At 37.8% G+C, this 20,867-nt stretch overlaps 1 protein-coding gene across 1 annotated transcript in view; it reads left to right on the top strand.

Annotated features, from left to right (window-relative positions):
- Window positions 1–20,867, top strand: part of LOC140228789 (tryptophan 5-hydroxylase 1-like) — a 217,221-nt gene that overhangs the window by 124,448 nt on the left and 71,906 nt on the right. Inside the window, exons 4-7 of the mRNA XM_072309063.1 lie at window positions 4,644–4,651; window positions 8,600–8,698; window positions 10,020–10,087; window positions 11,082–11,132. Of these exons, the coding sequence (XP_072165164.1) occupies window positions 4,644–4,651; window positions 8,600–8,698; window positions 10,020–10,087; window positions 11,082–11,132 (226 nt within the window). The remainder of the gene's footprint in view (window positions 1–4,643; window positions 4,652–8,599; window positions 8,699–10,019; window positions 10,088–11,081; window positions 11,133–20,867) is intronic.

Here is a 20,867-nt window from a genome sequence, read left to right as displayed (position 1 = left end):
CATGGCAACGCACAACAACTTCCATATTCCACGTATGTTCCAGACATCATTACGATCTTCACAATATTGCAAGACAATAGAATTAAAACAGAAATTAGAAAGGGTGCATCTCTCATTCCCTTTCTTTCGCACTGTACTACCTTATCCCATCTATCAGGATGTTTGGGATTTGTAGGTTCACAAGCTTTCACACAAAAGAGACACTGTTTCTCAAAATCATACTCTCTTGTTTGTGACCTTATTCTACCAACTGGAGCGTCATCACTGTCTCTAGATTCATCTGTTTTCTTATTAGTTCTTAGCCAACCTATTTTCTGATATGAACCTTTCAAGTATATGGGCAGAAACAGTTATTATGAAGTTCAATAGATGCCTGCTCTCCTTGAGAGTCCAAAACAGCTTGTATTTTGCAACAGGTATCATCGTCATTCCTCTCTATCACACACTCAATGACCGCCAAAGCTCAAAGTTTGAATGTCTTCAGTGGGTCGCGCTTGCTGCAGGTTGAGAGGAGACAGTCTCCGTCATGAATCTCTGTAACAGCCATCATAATTCCTAAAATATAAAGGAAAATGAAACAAACCATATTCGTACCGAATTTGATGTTTCTTCATTCATCCAGAAAGATGTTAATTTATTTTTTTTTAATACAGGAATGGATTCTATGTAACTCCAACCTTATCAGATGGGCCCCAAGCAGAAGCCACTGCACTGAAACACGTCAGGAGCACAACAAAACTAATTTCGGCAGATACCTCAGTTCAAAGTTTATTTAACCGTCCATCTCGAAACATTAATCGGGCACTTTAGTTTCTGAAAAATACGGAAAACATTTTTTCATTGAAATGATAATTCGAAGTCTACCAACAAAGTATGGATGAACGCATATAAACATTGATAAGAACACCAGAAATGGATCATAGCCCAAACCCTAAGAGAGTGATGCATGGTAAACATCATTCTAAGGTGAGCGGGTCATGCTGAAATCGGGCAACCAACTTAGGTCTGACTTGACCTCAAAACCTGGAGAAATGATACAAGGAATGAATTCTTTATACTAAGAACCCCTTACATGAGCTCTTACTCATATGTGTAGGGCAAGGCTTCAAGAAGTCACTTTTTCAGGATGACGACTTGCGACCATCTTAGATTTGACCTGAAGATGACCTTATATTGTAAAATTGATAACGGAAATAAATTCTACAGACCCAAACACCCCTAAAAAGAGGTACATGTATTATTTATCATTCCGGGGGTTCAGAAAGTTGATTTTTCAAGATGGCGTCTGGCGGCCGTTTTGGATATTATGCAAATAGCAAAATTGCCATAAGTTGCCGTTTGGGTAACCAAGCTGATTTTGGTCTAGGACTTCGTGGGACCACGAATGAAGAAAAAAAAAACTCCATAGGAAAGAACATCTCTAGATTGGTGTATTCAACTTGTGGGACAGTCAAATCAACCATAGACCAGATAAATTGATTCATCTTACAAGATGACGACTTTTTAATCAAAATTTTGTAGTATTGTTGGTCTTTTGTGTTTTTTGCGGCGTGTCACATAACTCGTCCCAGTGACGAGTTCAAGTGTAGTTAATTTGTGATCCGCTTAGGGCGTATCACCAAATGTGTATGCACGGATTTTTCCCCTCTTTTTTACGTGATACGCTGTTAGCGTACCACCTATTGTGTCCTTATGGGATCTTTCTTTCTTATTTATTAGGTGATATGCCGTTCACCTATTGTACGTAATATTATGTATTCATTTTTCTTCTTTCAAATTTTATGAGCGCAGTATCTCAACAATGACATGACCAATTAACGTTAAATTTTGAGTCATTATATAACTTGTCAACATCTCGATACAGAAATCTTTTTCACAACGTCAACTCATCTGTAAGGTAATCATTATAATCACTTTCACGTGATGTTAAATGATCGATCATATCTTCATATTTAAACTAAATGTCATATTTTACCATTTTCACTGGTCTTAAAGTTTAGGGGTCGCTTGTTCTTTTCGCACAGTGCATATCAGTCAGGCTATCATGACGCGCGCCTATACGCCCGCTTCAAAATTTTATAATGCTCAAAATCATTTCCGGACCGATTTTCTACACGTTTCGTACAATTCTAAGCGTTTCAAACATTTCCGCGCGCACAGCGCGTACGCAACATGGAAATTATGCACTCTCTTTTTTGCTTGACTTGAATTCCTGATAATTTTAGTGGCAACATCCATTGATTTTTGGTCAATTTTGACCAATAACAAGGTAAAACGCGTGCGCCGAAGTCAAAATTCCGCGCTCTTCTCAATGTGCAAATGAGGTGAAGAAACATGCCTTTGTTTAATTCGTCACATAGAGATCTATGGCACCCTGTTTCCATATCATATTTCAAAGGATATAGATTGTCAATAACATTCGGAGTATCCATATTTAAGACCAATTAGATGTCGTGATGTCATCATCTGACATCGAACAAAGTAGAATTGAATTTCGTTTTTCCAATTTATGCATTGATTTGACAACGTTCTGGAAGCTGTTTATCAGTTGATTTTTTCCCCATTTTCTCAGAAACTTAAGTACATATATGTTGTAGTTGTTGTTTAAAAGGAAAAACCCGAAAGGAATCCGGACGATTCTTAATTTATCTTTCACTTATACGCTTACGTTCCACGCATTTTCGTCGGGGAGACGTTTAGCTAGATGGTTAAGAACTCAGTATCTGTTTGAACATGCGCGTGCAAATTCAAACCCGACAGGACAGTAATTCTTTTTCTTTTATTTTTTTTTTCCAATCGAGCAAATTCCACTGTCATCCATGTTGAAATCATATTGTCAAGTAAACGTACCCTCATGCACGCACACGCAATTTCCTTTCTTTTGTATCGGAGGCTGCATTGCTTCGACTGCTGCAAAAAATTTACAGGCTTGTATTAGAGCTTGCCCAACTGAGCATATTTGATAATGACGGCAAGATTAGACATAGCCATCTTGGTTTCCCAAATAAGGGTCAAAGTTAATATTTGAAAAGGACAATGTTAAAGTTAAGATGACCCTTATAAAACACTTTGTCATGTTTCTTTCTTTTTTTCGAGTCGAAGACCTCTTATTAAATATACAGATAGCTTGTAAAATCGACTCACTCCCAAACGCACACACACGCGTAAGCGATTTCCTCTTTGTTTTTACGTTGAGTTGAAATTGAGGTATGGCTACAAAAGGGTGACATTGCTCTTGAATTATTAACGCCATGAATAATGCTGTTTCGATTGCTAACTGTCCCTTTTTAAGATGTTTCGATGGCAATCGACTAGTTCGCCTATTTGATTACCCCAAGCGTTTCATCTAACTCGTCCCAAAGGGATGAGTTTCATGTCTCGTTTTTCTTTCTTTCTGACTGATTTCATGAACATAATATCTCAACAAAGACTTGATTAATAACATGAAATTTTCTATGATCTTATCTCATATCAATAGCTAGACAAAGGAACTTTTTTATCATGTTAAATTACATGTGACGTCATCTAAGCGCCATTTTGTGATTATGAGATGATATCAAATTATTGATCATATCTTTATGACTAATTTTAGGTATGTATACATTTCAAGTCACGTGTGATTTTACAGCATAATACTTATTAGTAGGGTTGACATTTTGAAGCATGGAGGTGCGCGTTTAAATTCTTAAATGCTCAAAATCACTTCCCGACCAATTTTCTAGTTCAAATATTTCACGCGTTTTGACGCATAGATCGCGTAAGCAACCTGGCAAGGCGCTTTCTTTCACTTGATTTGGATTCCTGATACAACCAGTAATAATATTCTTTTATTTTCCGTTCATCTTGATCAATAACAAGGTAAAGTTAAAATTCCGCTTGCGCGTCTATGTGCGTAATATCATTAGATTCCGGCAGAACGATTTTATTTTTCCGTTGAGCTACACTTAGATGTCCTTCATGTTGAAATCATTTTATCGAGTATACACACCAACACGTACACACACGCAATTTCCCCTTTGTTTTGTATCGGAGGTTGGAATGCTACGATTGCTGTAAAATTTTGTGGACCCGTAGAGTTTGACCAACTGATTACATTATATATAAAGGCAAGTTGATAGATAGCCATCTTGAATATGCAAATTTGGGTCAAATTTCATATTTCAAAAGGCATATATTAAGGCCAAGATTGCGCTTAGAAAACTCAGAATCCTCTTAAATTTTGTTCGTGTCAAAGGCATCTTGCGTGGTCATGGAACGGAGAATTAATTAACGGAACTTAACAAATTCAGTTTGTTGCTCAAAAAATTCAGTGGCATTTAATGTGGTACTATGGGGTAGTTTTTTTTTTCTTCTTTTTAAGGAAATATTGAGCTCGTAATGTTGTGTACGAAGCTTATGGGATAATTTTGTTATCGCCAAATTACAATTCTACTAGCTTAACATCGATTGTCAAGAGTAGATATGGTATATCGTCATCTATGAACTCCGAGTTAGAAATGAAAAATAAAACAGTCTGAAAAGAATTTGCGAACTGATTGTGGCCGAAGTGATATTTTTCTATCTTCAAACATTTCCTAAGAAACCTATGGTTAGTCCATGGATAGATGAAGATGTGCAGTAACCGACGCTGGTTCTAACGTAAGCTACCTGGGTATACTATATTGTTTTTCTTTTGTCTTTTTTTTTTGGTAGTTGAGTTTAACTTTCGATAATTATGAGTGCGTTCAAATTAAGAATGTCTTGTCAATTATCCACATCCGAAGGCACGCACAGACAGTTTCTCTTTGATTTGTACTTAAGGATTAATTGTTCCGGGATTGTTTATTTATTTATTTATTTGTTTTGTTTCAGTAGGGTAGCTCTGTCAGTGGCTAAACACTGTTATTCTCAGAGGCCCTACACATACAATACCGTACATCACAAAATACATACATTGTAGACACATCAAAAAAAAATAATTACGATACACTTACAACATGGCCAGATAGTGGAGTATTGCGGAGGTAGAAAAATACATAAATAACTTATCTTTAACATTGCAATTCACTGAGAAGTGATATGATGGGATGTAATTGAGAATGATTGAAAAGAAAATAAGTGTCAAAGTTACAGCACGTTATATTGCATAATCCATAATTCCTCAGTTCACATCATATTACATATAATCATACATTTATCAAAAAGATATAAAATATATCATTCTCAGAAACAAACAACACATACATTCATACACTTTTACAATTATACTATGGTAGGGCCTTTAAAAACAGGCAAGCTGAATAAACACAAATAACCTGCTCACAATACCATTCTTTCATTCATAATAGCTGAGATAACATAACATATGAGAGAAAAAAATCCTGTTTCAACCTTAATCAGTATGATATCTGATGATATAGAATTCATTATATCCACCTAAATATGATATTTTTTAAGAAAATAAGGAAGTATACAGAAATGCCGTCATACAAAAAAAAATACATTTCATATAGGCATTCTTAACAGAAAAAAAAATCATATGATTATCATTAACTATACGTTACTGGATGTCATTTGATAAACCTGGGTTATGTAACAGACATCATAACACTAAGAATCACAGATGAAGAAAAAATCTAAATTCTCTCAATGTTACATCTGCAGTCGTAATCACTATCACATTCTATATCTCACTCTTAATGATAACACAGTTTTAATCCGAAAAAATACTAATACAAAATATAATATTTATCATTTCGACTTAAATGACACAATATTCCTATTTCTCTTGTCTTTTAAATCAGAGAGACATGCGTTTAACTACAAAACATTTGCCACACAAAATAATCACACATGAAAGAATGAAATAAAAAGAAACAAAGTCAGATAATGAACAATTTGGTGTCAAATAAACCAACAACCCAAATATTTTGCTCATTCTCAAATTTATCTCACTATCTCCTCCAGTACAGATTAGTAAAAATTTGTTTTGAGGATGCCTGTTTAATATGATTTCTGAGTTGGTTCCAGATTAAGGCTGCTTCATGGGAGAATCTCCGTTTTCCCATCTGTGTCCGGGTTTTTGGCAAGATCAGACCCATATTAACTGCACTTCTAGTTCTGTGACTGTGTGATGAATGAGACTGGACAAACATGTTTGATAAGTAGCACGGTGATTCAATACTTAGAGCATGGTATACCATTTTGCATTTGTGAAACTTCCACCTTTCTTCAATGTGTACCCATATACTCTAATTTAATATTGCCTGAGTCGGAGTTCGAACATCAGCTCCTGTAATAAAGCTCCTGTAATAACTCTAACCATCTTTTTATGCTGTTTGATGATTACATCTTTCGTATTTTGTGTACAATTTGACGAGGCATTGCAACAGTATTCAAAGAGGGGCATAATGAGTGAATTCGCAAGAAGTTTCAAACTACTTCGTGGTAGGTATTTTTTAATGCGGCAGAGTCGAGCAATTCTTGCGCCAATCTTGCTGGTATTTTGAATGTGTTCCTTCCATGTGAGCGATGGGTCTAACCAGACTCCAAGATATTTGAAAGTGTCAACCTGGGAAAGCTGATGTTCATTTACACTGATGCAGATACGGTGAGACACTTTTGACAAATTATGTGAAGAACCAAATATCATGTACTGGGTTTTTTGTAAGTTCAGGGCCAGTTTATTCACTGTCACCCAGTCATGTACAGATCGCAAATGAGGCAGTATAGAACAGATTATCATGCTGAACTCAACCTGAGTTACACGGTAAGCGTTCAATTTGATATATCTTTCTTCTTGTCAATCAGTCAATGGTGATCGAATAACATAATATGATATGACACGATGCACCGGTAGCTTACAAAGGGAAGTAAATGCACGATGCGATCAGTAGTACATGAGTGCCGCCGTTGATTTCCGCTCAATAATAATCCTCCTTTAAAGGATTTTCTACGCCTATTGGCATAAAGAAAGTTGGATGTCAAACATTCTTTTTCCTCACCCCTTCAAACCAAGGTTTGAAGTTGACGATCACGGGCGACCAGTATCTGTTCCGTGATACCCCATGCGTATCATTTCTCTGTTTTCTGTCTTTTTTTTCAGTTGAGCTAAACTCCGATATCGTTCATATTGAAAACATGTTGTCAAGTAAACACACCCGCCCGCACGCACACGCAATTTCTTTCTATCTCGTATCGTAGGTTGCATCGCTTCTACTGCTGTAAAATTTTGTATTGTCGTAGAGCTTGCCAAACTGATGATATTATATAATGAAATCGAGGTTATACATAGTCATCTCGGTTATGCAAATAACAGTCAATTTCATATTTGAAAAGGCTAATTCTCAGCTCAAGATGACCCTTAAAACATTTTACTGTCATGCTTCCTTTTTCTTCTGTCAAAGACCTCTTGGTGTACATATGTAGTAAAAAAGGCATGTACAATTGACTTACTCCCACACGCACACACACGTACGCGATTTCTCTTTGTTTCACGTTACAGGAACAATTTGTCGAAACGTATCTTAATTCTGTAGGTCAATGCAACGTTGACATATCTAGACAAAACTTCCAGTCGATATAGTTCTTCCTTGTTCATGGAAATGGGAGTCGAAATTGAGGTATACAACACCATTCATTTCTAAAAGTACTGCTTTGATTTTTAACTGTCCACTTTTAAGAGGTGTCGTAAACGGGCGACCGGTATCTGATCACCCCCCGCGTATCAGCTAACTCGTTTTAAAGTGACGAGTTTCATATCTCGTCTTAATGTTTTACCTTAGTTTGCTACTTATTTACGAATGTATCGTAGAATTTAACTTTAATTATTACATGCTCTTTCCCCATTTATTGTTTTAGTGTGTGTAAAATGATATGCAAACTGTGTATTTTTTTCTTTCTTTTTTATCAGTCCATTGGCTCAAATGAAGAACAGCCTTAAGTTGAAGGAATGAAATAAAAGAAATTCAAACTCATAAGGTCGTGATGTTATTAACTCTTTATGTGCCATGGTGGAAACCCCCTGTGTGCCACGTTATTCTGAGACACGAAGGCAGTCATGCTTTGAGAAAGAATTCTGCTTTTCCAAATTGTATAACTTCTACGAATTTCTGTTAGTGTTGACATAATAGTAAGCAAAGTTAAAGAGGAGCCAAACTTTGCTTCGATATAAATTGAATGACAAATCTATTTTCAATTTGTCTTTTGAATGACCAGTTGTTACATTACTTTAAAGGCATGACTTTTGCACATAAAACCGTGACAGAAACTTACAATGTACACGCAAATCTAGTCGGGAACACCGCTTGATAGTCAATCACCACATAGAATGCAAGACGTATGTGAGAGGAACAAAAGCGCGAGAAACGCTTTCATTGTTCCGCGGGATTAGCGATTTATCGATCGGTTTTGGCGGCTTTGTGTGTTGAGCAGAATATGCGAAGTTGGCACGCCGTCGACTGAGTCGGACGTGCGAACGTGGCACATAATGAGTTAATTGATCAGATTCCATTGGAAATACTTTATGTGTCAAATAGTACAATCGAGGAAAATTATTGTATTCTAGCTATATATAAGTAAAGCACGACGTACTTTACTTATGTGTTTTTCAGACGCCAAGGAGAACAAAATGCCTGACTTTCCAAGAAAAATCGCCGATTTAGACAATTCTGCAAAAAGGGTTTTGACGTATGGCGCGGAGCTTGATGCTGATCATCCGGTAAGATTTTTCCTAATATGTGTTTTGATTTAAACCTTACATAATAGTCATAGTAGTCTTGTTCTCCACCACACACGCCCATATATACACGGGTGCACGTCACGAGGCCGTCACCTACGAGTAATACAGCCCACGAGTCATACAGCCAACAAGTCATGCAGCCCACTACTTATACAGCCCACGTAAAAAAAAGAGTAATAAACAATGTTCAGTAAACGCTTGCATCAGATCTTTCCACATTAATTTCTAAAAATGTCAAAATACCCTCGTTTTCATGTTAAATCTTTGACCTGTTTTCTATAGTCTTACCCCCCCCCCCAAAAAAAAAAAACTCCCTACGATCATGATTATTATAGTCTTGTAGGATCATCGAAAAAAAATGTGACCGCTAGAAGGATTTTACAGAGTTAAAGTTGAATACCACACCTTACCCTTCTGTGGGCATTATAACAGTATGCTGGGTTGATTGGGGGAAAAAATAAGTTTTACAATCTCTTGCTCGATAGCGTGAGGAAATTGTGCCCGCCAGTATTCAATAATGTCCCCTTCATGGAACACCCTGTACAGGTACCCTTTTGTAATTGACATGTAGATGGCGCTGTTCATCCTGTCGGTTTCGTGAGCCTTCTTTGCATAGTGTCGGTCTCGTGGGCTTTCTTTCCATAGTGTCGGTGCCTAGCTTGCTTTGCCTTTTGTCGGTCTCGTGGGCTTTCTTTGCCAAGCGTCGGTTTCGTGCGCCTCTTTTGTGTACCGTCGCTCTCGTGAGCCTTTTTTTTTTGCGTAGTCTCGGTCTCCTGATTCTTTTTCTGCGTAGTGTCGAACTCATGCGCTGTATGACTCGTGAGCCGTATAACTCGTGGGCTGTATGACTCATGGACCTGTTTTTTTTTTTTATGTCTGTCTCGGAGACCGTATTAACTCGTGATTGTCAGTCTCATGAGATGACCGCATTATACATACCTAAAGATGCGTACAAATGGAAATTGGTGGACACATTCGGATTCTTTGCATGATCAAGAATAAAGACAAGGACTGGAACGGATCTCCTCTTCCTGCTTTTCCAACTTGTGTCATAGAAACGCTGTGACCATCACTGGATAAATTTGCCTTTATAGTAAAGCAATGAGTGATTTCCACATTTCATCTAAACATCTATCGATGAAAACTAATGAGGCGGGGTGTTCAAACTGACAAGAGCCATGGAAGAACGAACCGCTGAGTTCTAAAGTAACATCACTCTGATTAATGCTTTGAAAAGGGACGCTTTATTTTGACATTGACTAATGTTGTCTTTCTCTTCCACCTACCATTTTGCTATCAGGGCTTTACAGATAATGAATACAGACAAAGGAGGAAGTACTTTGCTGACATCGCCTACAACTACAAACAGTAAGCAAGTTGATCACCTGCGCTATGGCACGATAAGGAACAATGTCACTTCAGCCACAAAGGACAAGGAATGTTGATGCTGATCGTTTATCATACATTACAAAAGACATCATATCATGTGCATAGTTCATGATAAGACTAATTCTTCTTTCAGCTTCACTTCCTTTTCTATTCTTGTTTTTTTCCTCTATTTTCTAGTGTGAGAATAGAAAAATGATTTGCACGCTGAATAAGTACATTGTAATCGTATTTCCTATGTTATATAGATCCGAAATTTATCAAAGGCTTTTTAATACATACAAAACACATGTGAAAACTCTCTATTCTACATTTGTTTCCAAGTCCATAAATACATCTGCTGATCCATGTGGAATTATGGTACATCATAAAAAAAGAAGTATATGAGGAACGTATGGCCCTTTTGGACTTCATTTAATAAATGCTTTGATCACTCACTTAACAGGGCATCAATTTCCCATCTGATTATAATTCAACGGCACACGTAACCGAGACATCTCTACATTAGAGGTATTGTAGGCGTATACAGAGCTTTATACAAAGAAAAGAATTATCTTCCTGTGGCAATCAGCCATTTCAAAACTCGGGTAAAAAATTTCTGAACACGGATACTTCCTACTTTAACTCTCCTTTGATATCACTTTGGATGACCCTGCTATAACCTTTTCCATTACGAAAAGTACACGTATTTACTTCGAATTTCATTATTAGTGGTATCTGTTTACGTGAATTGCTTACTAACCACTCATTGTGTATATCCTTGACAGAGAGAGAGAGAAAAAATAGTAAACACAAACGTGAAAAGTGTCCGCAGGTTTGACGTACAGTGTAAAATGTAAGTTACTACAGGTGAGCGTGCTATTCCTCAACGTGATGACAGTTGAGTTGCATACAACTTATGCTCATAATTTGTGTTAGGCATTTTATCTTCATTGACCATTTTTTTTTTTTTTTTGGCATTGTCTTTTTCATGCAGCGGTCATCCTATACAACGTGTGCAGTATACGGAGGAAGAGACAAAAACTTGGTATGAAAACAGTACACTCACTAAGACCTTCATCTGCCATTCGTCACTTTGAAGTGATCTCAAATATGTGTTCACAAGGTCAGCTATGTGAAAACGCTCGAATTTAACAGTGTGAAGATGATTTTCCACTGTGGTGTGTTTTTTTACCGAGTGTTTATATATTAATGCTCTGTTTCACACTGTGAATTGATGATTCACAATGTGTTCACAATGAAAAAAAAAAACACTTGAATTTAACAAGATAGAGAGACCTCAAAATGTGTTCACAATTTGTTCACACTGTGTTTCACATTCTGTTTCACACTGTGGGACATTGTGTTCTTTCAGGAAGGGTTCTCATTCTGTTTCATATCCTTTTCGATGGTTACCATATATAGAAGATGATGCTAATGATAATTCGCAAGTAACATTAATCTTTCCTCCGTTAAGTTTTCATGAAATATGATATATGTCATTCCCCTCATTATATACGCACTACAACCAATTGGACCCTCATCAAAATACCGTAACATTATAAGGGGAAAAATACGCAAAAATTTGACGACAGTATGTCTGCATGTTTGATAACTTCTTTGTAAATATGTGTCATCTCCTAGGCCATGCATGACGAGCACACATTAGAGACCATTCGACCACTTTTCAAGTTTCACAGGGGTCATTTGGGGGTCTGTGGAATAGTTTTGTTTCTGGCAAATGTTAAAGTGGTGTTGTTTTATCAGCTAACGTTTGACCCAATTACACCTATTTATACCCCCGCATACACGAAGTGTATAAGAGGGTATATAGGAATCAGCGTGTGGTCGGTCGGGCGGTCCGTTGCAAACCTTGCGTCGCAAACTCTTCTTCCAGTTTTGAAGTAATTTTGATGACATGGAGGTGTAGATGCGCAAGACATTTTTTTTTTTTTGTGATTGTCAGTGAAAGCGTTGCCATGGTATTCAACCCATAATTGTTCCATAACCTTGTGGAGTGAACTATTTCCACAGTATTGAATCAATTTATTTCAAATTTGGTATCTATTATGATTTATAGGTGTAGTTATGCAAGACACACTTTTTGTTTGCACCCGACAAGGCGTTGCCATGGTAACACCATATTTTCTTGAAAATACTGTGGATTGAACTACTTCCATAATTTTGAAGCTATTGAACTCAAATTTGGTGTACATGATGAAATTGAGGTGTAGATGTGCAAGACATGTTTGCTATGTTTTTGGAGTAAGCGCTGCATGGTAACTACAATTTCCCCTAAACCTTGTGGAGTGAACTACTTCCACAGTATTGGAGCATTTTATTTCAAATTTGGTATGTATAATGATCTACAGGTGTAGTTATGCAAGACACACTTTGTGTTTGTACCCGACAAGGCGTTGCCATGGTAACAGTATATTTTCTTGAAAATCTTGCTGAGTGAACTACTTCCACAAATGTGAAGCAGTCAAACTCTGATTGTCTGTGTATGTGTGTGTGTGTGCAGTACCTTGTGATTACGGGGGGGGGGGGGATGGCAAGGTTCATTGTTAACACCAGCCCCATCCTCCGTTTGATGGGAGACTACTCCGGCAACTCTTTCTCCGGAGTAGTCTCCCATCAAACGGAGGATGGAGCTGGTGTTAGGCTACGGTCACAACTCAGAGCGGCGACCGACCGATTTGTAGCCTGCTCGGAGGGAGCAAATGAAGATGAAAATATTCTTCGTGTATTATTTTGTTCTCTCATAACGTGGGTGAAGAAATATTAAAGAAAAAAATCCCACGGGTGCCTTGATACTTAAAAAAACCCAATAACTATGATCCTCCCCAAAAAAAAAATATCAATAATAATAATAATAATAACAATAACAATAATAATAATTATAAGAATGATGATATGGTAATAATAATAATAATGGTGATGCACAGTGTGAAGCAGATAAACGGATGGTTCTATGATCTATCAAACCAAGTTTTTGGTGATAAAAACATAAAGGAGGGAGCAATGAAGACAAAAATATTTCATTCTTCTATCATAACGTGGGAAAAGAAATGAAAAAAAAAATTGGAGGCCTTAACAGACCAGCCGTTGATTCCTGCATGGAGGCAAGAGCAGGGGGTGATAAATATCAAATTCATAGTGTCAAGGGTATCTCCCCGTTCCGACGTGAAGAATCTGTGGGCAGAACTTTCGGAGAATCTCATAAGCGTTTTTGGTAATTTTTCCCTGAATGTTTCTTGGCTTTTGTTTGTTTGTTGTTGTTGTTGTTGTTGTGGTTTTGCGGGGATCGAAATGTGTGTGTGTGTGGGGGGGTGGTCATGGGTAGAAGAAAGCATGTACACAAGTAACGAAAGAACCAGAAAACTTTTCTTTTTATTTCATCAATAAAAATGTGCAAAATCATATATAATTATGAGGAAAAAAATAAAACCCCTCAGACCCGTGGATTTCCACGGGTGCTGCTATTATCTATATATATAATACGCGAAGTTGTTGTTGTCGCGGCCTTATGTATTTCCTGTTTTATTCCGGCGTTGCTGGATTGTCTATCTCCTCCCGAGCCGTCGGCTCCGGGCAGCTGCGACCGGTGCCGTCGGCCGCGGGAGAGTATCCTGCATCGAATGACGTGATTTTCGTCCCCTCTCAGCCTCCGTGTCGACGTCGAGGACGAAAAAGAAAAGTTAATTAGATAGATGCATAATGCATTTTTGTGCGTGACGAAAGAGCCGAGCGTTTTAATAGTCACCAATCCTGCGCTGGACTCCTACTTTCTCGATAGTGCGTCTTTTAGCTTGCAGAGACAGTGGGATACTAAAGATGATGGGTGCAGCGAAATCTCTGACATCTTCCGGCGGACACGCACGCTCGCACTCAATGTACTCTCGGGTAGGTACGGTATGCCAGTGTGTGGCCTTCGCCTGTGTATGTATTGACGATGGTTACACGAAACACTATCTGCTTTCGCGTGATATTGACTCTCATATAGTATAATACACGGCGCGGTCATACAAGGGCATTTACGTACAGTGACGTTCGCCATTGGCATTGGCGTGCCCTAATGAAAACAACGAATGCTGTTATTTTATTTTATTTTGCACAACTGCAGGATACTATGCAGCTCAGGTACGTCATTTAGTTTGCTCTCAAGTCGGGTATCATTGTACTCAGAGTGTTCAGGACGGCTAGATATCCACTTAAATTTTGTCCTTGCCGATCGTATCCTTCCACATCAGATCACACGCGCCGCTGTCCATTCGTTTACTGTAGAGCTGCTGTAAACATGAATATTCATAAGATGAGCGGACGTAGAGGAAACCCTCGCTTTGCCGTCAACCTTTTTTTTTTTTAATTTCCAAGTGGAAATAAAATGGGAAATTTCTATGGTCCATCACACCAAGTTTTGGTGATAAAAATAAAAAAGAGGGAGCAAATGAAGACAAAAATATTCTTCTTTCTCCCATAACGTGGGAAAAGAGTTAAAGAAAAAATACGAGGCCCTGAGATCCATGGATTCCAACAGGTCCTACTTATTAAACCTAATGACTATAATATGATCTCCCCTCCACAAATAATAGTGGAGATTATAGTGGTAATATAATAATAATAATAATAATAACTGACAATAATAATAATAATAATAATAATAATAATGGTAATAACAATAATAATAAAGTAATCATAATATAAATGATATTCATAATAATAATAATAATAACAATAATGATAATAATGATGATAAAATGTACCTGTGTCTGAAGCAGATAAACGGGTGGTTCTATGATCTATCAAACCAAGGTTTGGTGATAAAAACAAAAAGAAGAGAGTGAATGAAGACGAAAATATTGTATTTCTCTCAGCACAATAGCAACAAAAACACAACTGGGGTAGTCCTGCTCAGCACAAGATTACGTATGTTAGTGCAGTGAAGCAGTTTTGGACAGTTTGCGCAGGACTGTCTTCAGAAAAGCTTTTCATCAAGAGCAGAAAAATGGGGGAAAGAGATTTTTACAATTCTTAACAAATTAACATTTCCACCTCCCTATGTTGATTACCCCTACATTATGACTCTACTCTCTCCTGTCCCTAAATGATGCCTCGCTCGGGTGACTACATTTGACTACATTTGTTTGACCAATATTGCAATTTTATGTAGCATTGAATCCTTGAATTTTACCTTGAAAATTATAAACTATTTTGTTCATTCCGTAGATTTTATTATAATCTCGACATACTTAATTTCGCATGTGTTTCGTCATCTTTCGTAAATAGTATGTTGTACTAAACACTTATATTATTTCTTTGGAACCTACATCCTACAAGCATTGCTTTTTAGTAGGTTCCTCATATTTACACATCATTATATTATATGTCCATATACATTTGCGAAATTATGTCTAAAATTGACTGTTGCGTTAAACATAATTCTACTTCGAAATCAAATGGAATATGTAACCTGAATATGAAATGTGGAATATGGAACATGATTAAGATAAAAAATAATAATAAAAATCTTAGTAATAATAAAAGTGATAATAACAATAACAATAATACACTGAAATAATGATAATAAGAGAATAGGCCTATGCAAATGAATGGGGAGGGGTGCTATGATCCATAATTAAGAGTGGGCGGAAGAGGCGCAATCAGGTACTGGATTGTTTTAATGTTTAAACTGAAATATCAATGATAACGAAGCTGTTTGAAATAAGTAACCTTGAGAGTAACCTTGACATGACGGACAAAAAGATTCACTATCCTTGACCGATAAACTTTTTTCCTTAATTCCCTTGAGTCATCCCCATGACAGTGAATTATATGAAATAATAATGAAACCGAATGACTATGATCTCCCCTCCCTCAAAATAATAACAATGATAATAATAATAATCATAATCATAATCATAATCATAATCAATGATTATAATGATAATATAAACAATAAACAGTATCAATGAGATAAACGGGCGGTTCTAGATCCATCAACCCAAGTTTTGATTATGAAAACAGAAATGAGGGAGCAAATGAAGACGAAAATATTCTTTGTGTATTTCTTCTGTCATAACGTGGTTGAAGAAATATTAAAGAAAGAATACGAAGCCCTGAGACCCGTAGATTTCCACCGGTTTCTTATACTTATAAAACCTAATGACTGTGATCACAATAATAATATAACAGTAGGGGCATAATAAGAATAATAATATGATAATAATAATGATGATGTTTAGTGTGAAGCAGATAAACGGATGGTTCTATGATATATCAAACCAAGTTTTGGTGATTAAAAACAAAAAGGAGGGAGCAATTGAAGACGAAAATGTTACATTTTTCTCTCATAACGTGGGAAAAGAAATAGGAATGAAAAAAAAAATAAAAAAGCGATGCCTTGAGACCAGCCGTGGATTCCCTCGGGTGCCTGCATGGATGCAAGAGCAGGGGGTATAATTAATATCAAAGTCATAGTGTCCATAGTATCTCCCCGTTCAGACGGGAAGAATCTGTGGGCAGAACTTTCGGAGAATCTCATAAGCGTTTTTTTGTGATTTTTCCCTGAATGTTTGTTTGTTTGATGTTTGTTTGTTTGTTCTGCGAGGGTGAAAATGTGTGTGTGTGTGGGGGGGGGGGGATGGTGGTCATGGGTAGAAGAGAGCACAAGTAACGAAAGAATGAGAAAACTTTTCTTTTTATTTCATCAATAAAAATGTGCAAAATCGTATATATGAGAAAAATATAACCCCTCAGACCCGTGGATTTCCACGGGCGCTGCTATCTATACATATAATACGCGAAGTTGTTGTTGTTGTCGCGGCCTTATGTATTTCCTGTTTTATTCCGGCGTTGCTGGATTGTCTATCTCCTCCCGAGCCGTCGGCTCCGGGCAGCTGCGACCGGTGCCGTCGGCCGCAGGAGAGTATCCTTCATCGAATGGCGCGGGTTTCGTCCCCTCTCCGCCTCCGTGTCGACGTCGAGGCCGAAAAAGAAAAATTAATTAGATAGATGCATAATGCATTTTTGTGCGTGACGAAAGAGCCGAGCGTTTTAATAGTCACCAATCCTGCGCTGGACTCCTGCTTTCTCGATAGTGCATCTTTTAGCTTGCAGAGACAGTGGGATACTAAAGATGATGGGGTGCAGCGAAGTCTCTGACATCTTCCGGCGGACAGGCACGCACGCACACAATGTACTCTCGGGTGGATACGGTATGCCAGTGTGTGGCCTGCGCCTGTGTATGTATTGACGATGGTTTACACGAAACACTATCTGCCTGCGCGTGATATGGACTCTCATATGGTATAATACACGGCGCGGTCATACAAGGGCATTTACGTACAGTGACGTTCGCCATTGGCATTGGCGTGCCCTAATGAAAACAACGAATGCTGTTATTTTATTGTATTTTGCACAACTGCAGGGTACTATGCAGCTCAGGTACGTCATTTAGTTTACTCTCAAGTCGGGTATCATTGTACTCAGACTGTTTAGGACGGCTAACTATCCACTTAAATTTTGTCCTTGCTGATCATATCCTTCCATATCAGATTACACGCGCCGCTGTCCATTCGTTTACTGCAGAGCTGCTGTAAACATGAATATTCATGACGAGCGGACGCGGGGGAAACCCTCACTTTGCTGACCGCCAATTTTTGAAGTTACAAGTGGACATCAAATGTGTGGTTCTATGGTGTATCAAACCAAGTTTTGGTGATAAAAATAAAAAAGAGGGAGCAAATGACGACAAAAATATTCTTCTTCCAGTCTCCCATAACGTAGGAAAAGAAATGTTAAAGAAAAAATACGAGGCCCTGAGACCCATGGATTCCCACGGGTGCCTACTTATTAAACGTAATGACTATGATCTCCCCCTTCCCAAATATAACAATGATGATTATAATGATAATATAATAATAATAATGATAATAGTAATAATGATAATAATAATAGTGATACTTGTAATACTAATAATAACAATATTGATGATAATAATGGTGATAATGTACAGTCTAAAGCAGAAGAAGAAGGACATTAATGATTATGATAATAATGATAATAAAAATGTACAGTCTGGCGAAGCAGATAAACGGGTGGTTCTATGATCCATATCAAACCAAGATTTGGTGATAAAAACAGAAAAAAGAGAGCAAACGAAGACGAAAATATTTTATTTCTCTCAGCACAATAGTAACAAAAACACTAGGGGGTCTATATATGAAGTAGTCCTACTCAGCACAAGAATACGTATGTTAGTGCAGTGAAGCAGTTTTGGACAGTTTGCGCAGGACTGTCTTCAGCAAAGCTTTTAATCAATAGCAGAAAAATGGGGGAAACAGATTTTTACAATTCTTAACAAATTAACATTTCCGCCTCCCTTGGTTGATCATCCCTTTATTATGACTCTACTCTCTCCTCTCCCCTAAATATTAATAATAATGTTAGTAATAATAATGATAATAATAATGATAATAACAATAAAAATAATACACTGAAATAATGATAATAATACAATAGGCCAATGCAAATACATGGGGAGGGGGTGCTATGATCCATAACTTAAGAGTGGGCGGAAGAGACACAAACAGGTACTGGATTGTTTTGATGTTTAAAATGAAATATCAATGATGAAGCTATTTGAAACGTCTATCAGTCGTAGAGTAACCTTGACATGACGGAATAAAAGATATTCACTATCCTTGACCGATGAACTTTTTTCCTTAATTCCCTTGATTCATCCCCATGTCAATGAATAATATAAAATAATAATAAAACCGAATGACTATGATCTCCCCTCCCACAAAACAATAACAATAACAATAACAATAATAATAATAATGATAATGATAATGCTAATTATTATAATAATAAAAACAATGAACAGTATCAATGAGATAAACGGGTGGCTCTAGAGCCATCAAACCAATTTTTGATTATGAAAACAGAAATGAGGGAACAAATGAAGACGAAAATATTCTTTGTGTATTTCTTCTCTCATAACGTGGTTGAAAAAAATATCAAAGGAAAAAAACGAAGCCCTGAGACCCGTAGATTCCCACGGGTGCGTAATACTTATAAAACCTAATGAATTTGATCCCTTCCACAAATAACAATAATGATTATAATAGCAATTCAACAATAGGGGCCTAATGAGAATAATAACATGATAATAATAATGATGATGTATAGTCTGAAGCAGATAAACGGATGGTTCTATGATATATCAAAAAATTGTTGATTAAAAACAAAAAGGAGGGAGCAATTGAAAGCGATCAAAAATATTATATTTTTCTCTCATAACGTGTGAAAAGAAATAGGAATAAAAAAAAAATGCTAGGCGTTGAGACCAGCCGTGGATTCCCTCGGGTGCCTGCATGGATGCAAGAGCAGGGGGTATAATTAATATCAAAGTCATAGTGTCAATAGTATCTCCCCATTCCGACGGGAAGAATCTGTGGGCAGAACTTCCGGAGAATCTCATTAGCGTTTTTGGTAATTTTCCCTGAATGTTTGTTTTTAGGTTTTGTTTTGTTTTTATTTTTCTGTTCTGCGGGGATGGAAATGTGTGTGTGTGTGGGGGGTGGTCATGGGTAGAAGCGATCGAGCACAAGTAACGAAAGAATGAGAAAAATTTTCTTTTTATTTCATCAATAAAAATGTGCAGAATCGTATCTATGAGAAAAAAAAAAAAAAAAAACCCTCAGACCCGTGGATTTCCACGGGTGCTGCTAGTATATTAGAATTGTCTAAGGCGACACGAGGGGTCCGCCATAGGCTTTGCTCGCGTTTTTTTGTGCGGCTATCTCCTCCGAAGCCGCCGGCTCCGGGCCCCCGAGATCGGTGCCGTCGGCAGCGGGAGGGTCTTCACTATTTCCCGTTCGGGTTTCGTCCGCGCTCCTCCTCCGTGTCGACGTCGAGAGCGGTATAAAAAACAAAGAAAAACAAAAGACAAACAACAACATGCAGCGTTTGCGGGCGCGTTCGTGCGCTGGACTGCACAGAACTGTATACAAGCTGTGGTGGCAGTGGGCATTCTTGCTCGCCGAGCTGATCGTTCGCGAAGACTTTGATACACGCACTACGGGTACGGGCAATATATCGCGGAGAGTGGTGGTATGTATGCATTGACCCTGTCGCTGTGTTGCATTGCATATCATGATGCGTTGTCGGTACACGGGAAGCTACGAATGTCGTATTTTATTTCCAAAACTGCAGGATCCTCTGCAGCTCAGTTACGTCATTCAGTTTACTCTCAGGTCGGGTATCATTGTACTCAGACCGTTTAGCAGTGATGTCGACGGCTAAATATCCACTTCAACTTTGTCCCTGCCGATCGTGCCTTTCCATATCAGATTACAGGCCTGCGCCTGTGTATGTCTTGACGATGGTTACACGAAACACACTATCTGGGTGCACGTGATATGGGCTCTCATATGGTAATACACGGCTCGGTCATACAAGGGCATTTACGTACAGTTCGCCATTGGCGTGCCCAAATGAAAACAGCGAATGCTGTTATTTTATTGTATTTTGCACAACTTGAGGATACTTTGCAGCTCAGGTACGTCATTTAGTTTGCTCTCAAGTCGGGTATCATTGTACTCAGAGTGTTCAGGACGGCTAGATATCCACTTAAATTTTGTCCTTGCCGATCGTACCCTTCCATATCAGAGTACACGCGCCGCTGTTCATTCGTTTACTGCATGGCTGCTGTAAACATGAATATTCATGAGACGAGCGGACGCGGGGGAAACCCTCGCTTTGCTGACCGCCAATT

Source organism: Diadema setosum, chromosome 5, assembly GCF_964275005.1.
Source record: "Diadema setosum chromosome 5, eeDiaSeto1, whole genome shotgun sequence".
NCBI lineage: Eukaryota > Metazoa > Echinodermata > Echinoidea > Diadematoida > Diadematidae > Diadema > Diadema setosum.
This window is presented reverse-complemented; position numbering and strand designations above follow the sequence as displayed.